Source organism: Leuciscus leuciscus, assembly GCF_965113295.1.
Source record: "Leuciscus leuciscus genome assembly, chromosome: 24".
Taxonomy (NCBI): Eukaryota; Metazoa; Chordata; class Actinopteri; order Cypriniformes; family Leuciscidae; genus Leuciscus; species Leuciscus leuciscus.
The window spans coordinates 706,601-715,316 of NC_138723.1; the positions used below are offsets into that span (position 1 = coordinate 706,601).

General features: G+C 38.7%; 1 protein-coding gene across 1 annotated transcript; it reads right to left on the bottom strand.

Moving 5' to 3' along the window:
• Positions 1-4,161: 4,161 nt before the first annotated feature.
• On the bottom strand, positions 4,162-7,253 carry LOC309489521 (uncharacterized protein). The gene is made up of 9 exons (XM_082158326.1): positions 7,146-7,253; positions 6,470-6,814; positions 6,125-6,326; positions 5,921-6,028; positions 5,685-5,818; positions 5,412-5,585; positions 5,079-5,290; positions 4,740-4,958; positions 4,162-4,623 (listed from the first exon to the last, which is right to left on the bottom strand). Exons 1-9 carry the CDS (start codon positions 7,166-7,168, stop codon positions 4,214-4,216), a joined length of 1,827 nt encoding a protein of 608 aa, XP_082014452.1. The 5' UTR covers positions 7,169-7,253; the 3' UTR covers positions 4,162-4,213.
• Between the last annotated feature and the right edge of the window lie 1,463 nt (positions 7,254-8,716).

Genomic DNA, 8,716 nt, shown 5'->3' on the forward strand with positions numbered 1-8,716 from the left:
TGTTTGGATTAAACATAACAAATGAGACTTTTGAAGAATAAAACCCAAGTTGTGAAACATTCTTCAATATAGAACAATAAAATATATCCTTTATTATCATGTAATAAACCTGTAATAAATACACGGATTAATGCACTTACTTTGGAGGTTCATCATCAACAGCAGCAGCAGAGGCAGGGCGAGCTTCTTCATCTTCCAAATCCTGGGGCTGGTTTTTAACAAAGAAGCTCCTTTAACATGGCCATTCGGGAATGCTGGTCAGGCAAGATCAGACAGAGCTGGTTGTAGTCCCAGCATCTGTTGTTCCGGACCCAGTTACTGTGTGAAACCTTGGCCTTTTTTACCTCGGCTTCTCTTTGTTCGGGTGTGCAATTTTTCATGCACACCTGTTTCAGGTGAGAAGACAGGCTGTCCTGTGGCTTGTGGCACAGCAGGCAGTACAGCACATGTCGATCAGCAGACCTTTATGTAAAATGACACGATATAAAATAAATTATACAAACAAAGATCTGAAAGAATGAGAAATTATATAAAAAACAATGATTTAAAATAACCTAACTATGCAGCAAAACAAGGCCTTGTAGCATTTCCAGTGTGCTCAGTTTCAACTTTTCAAACTTAAAAAACACAGTATCTTTGCTTTTAAACTTTGCCAACATGTGTTTTTTTTTACTTTTGACCAAAAGCACAATTAAGTCTTAAACCACAATCAAAAGTGAGACAAAAACACCCATTCAAATGTAACCACCATTACCTCTGACCTAAAAACTAATTATTTGTGGATAAAATACTTCTCTAAAGAGGGAAACATCATCTTAAGGAAACACAAAGTAACACAAAGAAACAAAGAAAACACAAGCCTTACCTTTTCTGAGCTTGTTCAGCCATTTCAAATCACAAGATTCTCTCCAGATGTTGACTCTTCAAGACCTTTTGAAATTGTCCTGAGCAGACAAAGGACTTAGGATTTAAATCCATCTCAACCAATCAGATCGCAGCATCTCAAAAGCACCCCCCCCCCCCCCCCCCCCAAGTCACCTGACCAAAACAGTGTTTTCTGCTTGGCTAGGTGTTAATGGCCCATTGGTTTGGTTTGGTTTAGTTTAGTTTAGGAAGACAAAAACATGTTCCTGTGGAGTTCATTCAGTACAACCATTTTTTGAGGGTCAAATAATATGTGCAGCCCATCTGTCCAGGTCAAAATAGTTTTCAGATGGACAAATCATTCCATAACATAAGGGTTATCCCAAAAAGGTGGCCTGAGCTGGGTTTGAACCCAGGTGCTCTAAAGCAAAGGTGCCCCAAACACAATACAGGCCACACTGACCACTTCCCCACAGAAGACATGAAAGCTCCTTGACTTCTCCCCAGTAGTCTGTCTGTGTGCATCCTGGACAACTGTTATGGATTATTTGGACAAATTAGTAGGCTCTTTGTGAACTTTTAAATGCAGTGTTCCCTTTTTTCCCATTTTTGCAATAAATGATGTATTAAGTTTACATGAAATAATAAGTTACTTGGCTAAACCCCAAGCTTAGATCCCCTATACCTATGCTAATGACCAAGGTTCATAGGTCATCCGAAGGCTAGGCTAAGTTCATTACAATACATCATCTCAAAGAAGCAGCAGCATAAGGACTGTCTAGATTTTGTTTGCTACTTTTTGAAATGTAAGTTGAACATTTCACCTTTATTTCACAGTTGTGCATGATCCTTTAAGACATTTCAACTGTAATAACTTAATTTAACCATTCATAGATGGAGTTGAAATGCCCCCTTTGCCCCAACAAAATGACTCATTTGAGACATCATTTGGGGTTTGTGCACAAGGTTCTGAACCCGGAGGAACGTATTGTGCTGCTCAAGTTGTCCAGAGGACGGGTGAGTTTGAAGAATGTGAGCTGCCCATTGTGCTCCAAGAAGTTTTCCTTACTTCAGAGGCACTTGATCCAAAAACACAAAGATCTTACAGTAAGTAATCACACAACTGCCCCCCCCCCTCCCCCCCCCCCCCAGCCTAACTCAAAAGCTTGTTGTTGATTTAAGAAAGATATTATAATAGTTGTGTAATGTAAACATTTATTGTAACACATTGTTAATGTGTTGTTACAACTTTAGTACACTAATATTACAATATCCTTAAAAACCAATGTTGTTGTTTTACACTAAACTCTATTTTTAGGCAAATAAGGTTAAAGACATATTAAAAGACACCAAGCTGAAGATCTCAGTGGAGGCACTTGCTCGCCTGAGGGCAACTAATCCCAAAATTCCAATGGTCAGCACATTAGATGTCGCTGAGAGCCTGGCCCAAGCAGACCAAGTGACAGCTTCCCATGACCAAGAGGATGATTCTTTTTCTCAATCGCTAGGTAACTAAACCAACCTACAATCTTATTTGAACATACGTATTTTTTTTACAGAATTGTGAACTTTTTTTGATTTGTATTTTTTACAGTCTCCCTTGATTTCCCTGACGATAAGGATGGTGATCAATGGCTGGACGACTCATTGCAGGAGTATTTTATGATGGGTAAGTTTAAATTGGTCAGCACATTTGTAATCAGGCTATATTGTATTATCTAGATGGACCGTTAAAAGTGAATGATTTATATTTACAGAGACAGATCCTGGTCAGGACATTGCTATATTGGACCTGCAGGACCTCTTGGATTTGGACTAGATTGCAGGGTAAGTTTAAATTGGTCAGCACATTTGTAATCAGGCGCTATTGTATTATTATATAAAAGGACCATTAAAAGTGATTGGTTTGTTTTTACAGATCCTGCCCACGACTCAGTGACCTCCTGGATTTAAGTGTCTAACACTTTGTGATTTTGTTTGTGCACTTTTTATATACACTTTTTTATTATATTTATTTACTGTGTGTGTGTGTGTTTAATATCAGTAATGTATACATTTTAATGTTATTTTTTATTTTACACTATTTGCACTATATTTACATTTTAAATACATTTTTTAAATATTTTTCTTGCAAAGTTTGCATTTTTAAGATATCTGTACTTAATTGCAGGGGAAACAATACCACAAACTCATGTACAGCTTTTAATTATGCAAGTTTTGCTTCAAATTTGAACTGTCCACTGGCCGCATACAGGGCCGCATTCAAATAAGTGTAACGAATTGGGGATTTCAACATGTGTGGAAGGCCAGTGAGTAACTAGCTAAGCTAATGGTCGGATGAGAGTGTATCAAATGGTCGTATTTCACAATTACAGTGCTTTTGTGAGGTGAAACCTGCTGTACACCACACAGGGGACACACAACAACACACTGATGTGCATTGCAATTTTTGCATAAAACAAGCTAAATTATCTGCCAGTGGGGTAAGAAAAATAATCTTGTTTTAAGATTATGTTTTTATTAAGTTTTTTTGAATTAAGTTTTTTTTTTCTTACCCCACTGGCAGATAATTTAGCTTGTTTTAAGCAAAAATTACTTAAATTACTTTCTGTTTATCTAAAAACAAAATAGAATTTCTTATGTCATTTTACTGTAACTCATTCAATGAACATTATTAATATATGTTTTTTTTCAAATCATATATTTTTAAATCTATATATTTCTATCTTTATATGTAAAAAAAAAAAGTGTTCCTAAAATTGTTATGTGTGTCTGTGTGTCTGTGTCTTTTTATTATCACGAGTCTATACATTTTAAGATTATTTTTTCATTAAAGAAAGTTTTTGTAAGCTTTGCACAACATTTTTCTGTTTTGAATTTCATAAAAGGCTTTAAATGCAGTGGGCAGTCTGTGTCCATTTCAATAATAATGATGCAGCATTAATAGCTTTTAAGTACATCAGTGTGTTTATATTGCATTTACTGTGTGGTTTGCAGTAGGTCTTACCCAATAAAAGCACTGTAATTATGAAATATGACCTATTAATATCTTGTACACAGTCTGCCTGCAGGCAAGTCATAAACAGCATCCCACCTGTAAATGTAGTAATGATTAAACTGGACAACTTTTTTTCATGACAACAAACTTTATTTAGAAGAAAATAGAAATTTACAAAACTATTTACAATAAAAATAAATGTGAAAAAACTTAAACAAGTAAATTATAAAAAAAAAATAATTATAAAAAATATATATATAATAATAATAATAAAAAATAAAAAAATATGGGTGGTAAAAAATAAGATGGTTAAAAAAATGTGCAAACCACCAAACCCCCATTTTAAATGGCCTATTCATCAAGCCAATCCAAGGTCAGGCCCTCTCCCTGGAACGAACGTCTCCTGACACCGTAGTCGTATTTGAGCTGTGTGCCTACAGTGATGTCCCTCGTTGCCTTAAATAAAATGACCTCCTGGTCCTGGTCATTTATTGTCATTGTACAGTGAATGGGCTTGAGGTTTGGCATCTTGCGGGAATGGTTTATCCTTCTTCCAAAAGTGTTCATGTTAGGGTGGCACTCACAGGGGGATGTCTGGGAGTCAATGCAAAGTTCTCTTTCCCCAGCTTTAAAGAAAAACACATATCCCGGTTCGTCGAACTGGCTGTGTACTTTGGCCCTCCCCTCAGCAGCTGTGACTACCTTTCCATGGTAGTCACAGACGATGTCCTCTTTGAAAAAGGGTCGGGTTGCGACCACTCCTATAATAAAGAGAACATTACATTTTTTAGTTAATGGAAAAAAAAAAACAACAACATTATTTTGTACATTTTATATTATTGTTTCTTCTGCCCTGAAAAGTTAAATGTTTTCTTACCTAGACCTTCCGGTGGACCAAAATCCTTTATGGCCAGCCCCGTCCAGGTCTGCTCGGACACACAGCGAATGACGAAGCTGTCAGCTTCCACCATTTTCTTTGGGGCTGGTCTCCAAAGCTGTACTATGTGTTCAGGCCTTGGGCAGTTCACCGTCCACCCCTCCTGGGCAATTAATCTCGCCACCTTTGCTGCGGACGGCTTTCGGAGTTTGTAGTATGCTGGAATACAGAATGAAACAACTTTACTCATGTGAAACACTTGTCACTGTAATTAAATGGCCTAGTTTGTGTTGTGAGGCAATGCATGTCAATGCTGTATTGATTGTTTAGCAGACTTACACAGCAGATGTTTCTCCCGCTGGGCGTACTGGGAGGCCCTCCACTTGTCATAAAAGACCCTGTTTTCTGGGAAACCGGCCTCCATCCTTTGTTTTTTTGATGGCGGCAGACTCTCCAGTGAAACGGGAAATGTATTGACAAATGCCATAAAGTCTCTCCGCGGCCCTCCAGCTGCGCCACCTGTTTCCAAGGATGTCTCATACGCAGACCTGCTGTGTAAGTGAGGAATACAAGGTTTATAATGTGCAAAAATAAAATATGGATGAAAACTTGCTAATCTACTGTGCAAATAGTTTGTGATTAGTTATGTCTTTGTTGTATTAAGAGACATACCTGGACAATGATTCCAGCAGCAGAGCTGCGTCTATGACATCCTGGAGCTGGAAAACACCAGCGCTGAGGCCCAGGTAGTGGAGCAGTGCCCCCTTTTGTTGAGACGGGAGGATCTTGGCCGCTGCTTCAACAGCCCTCCTCACGCACTGGCTGGTATAAGGGGCCATCTTATACCTACAGAAATAAAATGAAAAAAGAAATGTCAATTGTGGTGTGACTGATAAAATGTGGATCCATTCACACACATGCACATGAATCTGTGTAGACACTTACAGTTCATGGAGCCGGTTCATGTCCCGTGAGACAGACTGAACTGCCTTTCCGTCCGAGGAGACAAAAAAATTATTGCAGTCCGTCTGAGGCTGTAGGTTCTCAGGCCTGATCCTAACAAAGTACAGCTCCAAGAACTTTAAAAAAACAACAACAAAAAAAACAACAACAACAACGAGTTATTAAATGTAAAACACTGGTGGTCAGAAATCTACTGTTTGCATCATATTAAAACTTACAGCTTCCTCCTCTTTTGTTAGAGCGATCCGCATGCTTGAGGCTCTTTCCCCCTGCACGCCGATCACAACCCTTTCTCCCTGCTCAGTGCGGTTGACCCACTCTTCGTCCTGAAAAACATTGAAAATGTTTTACTTTATAATGCATACATGTGCAAATATTACAGTATATCACAAGTATAAACTCGTTAAAATAGATGAACTTACCGTCAAGGCTTCCACAGCTTGTGGGCACTGCATGTGTTTAAATACCAACAGCGCTTCACAGAAGTAACGGTATAAGGTCTTGTCCGTCCTTGGGCCCTCTTTGTTCATTTCCAGGTCCCCGCGGATCCTGAGGACGTCAGACTTAGAAGCCCTTAAGATCCTCTGGCAATCTTCAATGCCAGGAGCTGGCTGAACGAACCGTCTGTTTGGATTAAACATAACAAATAAGACTATTGAAGAATAAAACCAAAGCTGTGAAATAGTCTTCAATGTAGAATAATATAAAGTATTTATTTTATTGTCATGTAATAAGCATGTAATAAGTACACAGTTAACTGCACTTACTCTGGTGGAGGAGGAGCAGCAGCAGCAGCAGCAGCAGAGGAAGAGCCAGCGTCTTCAGCTTCTTCGATATCCTGGGGCTGGTTTTTGACAAAGAATCCACGCCGAAGAAGCTCCTTCAACATGGCCATGCGAGAGCGTGGGTCAGGAAGGATCTCACAAAGCTGGTTGTAGTCCCAGCATCTGTTGTGGCGGACCCACTCTCTGTGTGAAACTTTAGCTTTCTCTAGCTCTGCTTCTCTTTGTTTTGGAGTGCTGTTTTTCATGCACACCCGTGACAGATGAACAGAAAGGGTGTCTTGGGGCTTGTGGCAAAGCAGACAATACACCACATGGCGATCGGCAGACCTTTAATGGAAAATGAAACGATATAAAATACATTATAAAAAACCAATGATTTGAAAGAATGATACACGATTAAACAAAACAATAATTTAAAATAAACTAACTATGCAGCTAACTTAAAAAAGCTAACTTTGCTTTGAAACTTTTTTCAACATGTGTTTGTTCTTATCTATCACAATCAAAATGAGACAAAAACACCCATTCTAATGCAACCACCATTACCTCTGACCTTAAAAATGATTATTTTTGGATAAAATACTTCTCTAAATGAAGGAAACATCTTCTTAAGGAAACACAAATTAACACAAAGCAACAAAGAAAACACAATCCTTACCGTTTCTGAGCTTGTTCAGCCATTTCAATGTTCAGTGTTTTCTTCCAATGTTGTCCGTGAGATAAACTGTTGAAAGAGTCCTGAGGAAAGTTCTCAGCAATTTACCTGGCCTTCTTTCCAACTCAACTCAGCCAATCAGATCGCGGCATCCCCACAACCCCCCCAAGTAAACTAGCCAAACATGTTTTAGAACCAGCTACCTCGGCTAGGTGTTAATGGGCCATCAAGGTCCACTGGGTTAGATTAGTCGAGTTTAAGAAGACACAAACATGTCCCTGTGGAGTTAATTATGTACACTGATGATGTTTAGATAGGTAAGATTAAGAATCCATTAAGTGAAAACCATTTTTTGAGGTTACAGTCTTCAGTGTGGACTGTATTGTGGTTGGGGGCCCTTTGCTTGTGGGGACATGGGGTCTAACCCAACTCAGACCACCTTATGGGATCACACTGATGTTATGGTCCATCTGAAAACTATTTTGACCTGGACAGATAGGCTGCACATATTATTTGCCCCTTGTTAAATAGATTACACATGGGCAAATATGGATTATTTGTACAAATTAGTATGCTCTTTGTGAACTTATAAATGCAGTGTTCCATTTTTCTACCTTTTTGCAAAACATGGGGTATTAAGATTGCATGTGCCAAGTTGGATGAACCTCCAGCCTCGATCACCTATACATATGCTAATGACTGAGGTTAATAGGCCATTAGAAGGCACAGGTAAGGTCATTGCAGGAGATATCTCACAGAAGCAACAGCTCCAGGCATCTCTACATTTTGTTTGTTACCTTTTTAAATGTAAGTTATTTCATCTTTATAAAATGAATATTTCATCTTTATTTCACAGTTGGGCATGATCCTTTAAGACTTTGTAAATGTAATAACTGAATTTACCCATTCATAGATGGTGTTGTTGGAATGCCTCCTGTGCACCTCAAATGTGTCTCATTTGAGGCATCATTTGAGGTCTGCACATAAGGTTCTGAACCTGGAGGAGCGTCAGACACTTCTCAGGTTGGCCAGAGGACGGGTGAAATTGCGGGATCTGAGCTGCCCAGTGTGTTCCATCAAGTTCACTTTAGTTGAGAGGCACTTGATCAGACAACACTCTGTTCTAACAGTAAGTAATCTCAGTAATCCCCCTAGCCTAACTCAAAAGCTTGTTGTTGGTTTAAGAAAGATATTCTAATAGTTGTGTAACGTAATCATTGATTGTATCACATTGTTAATGTGTTGTTACAACTTTATTGCACTAATACTACAATGTCCTTACAATGTGTTTGTTGTTGTTTTACACTAAAACTGTATTTTTTTTTTTAGGATCCTGTGGTTAGAAACTTAATCAAAACCCTAAAATGGAAGGTGTCAATGGATGAGCTTGCTCGGCTGAGGGAAACAAATCCCGAGATTCCAATGGCCAGCACTTTGGATGTTATTGAGAGCTTGAACCTGGAAGACCAAGTGCCAGCTCCCCAGGATCACCAAGTAGATAATTCTTTTTCCGGTAAGTAAACAAACCTGCAGTCTTATTTGAACATGAATATTTTTGTACAGAATTTAACTTT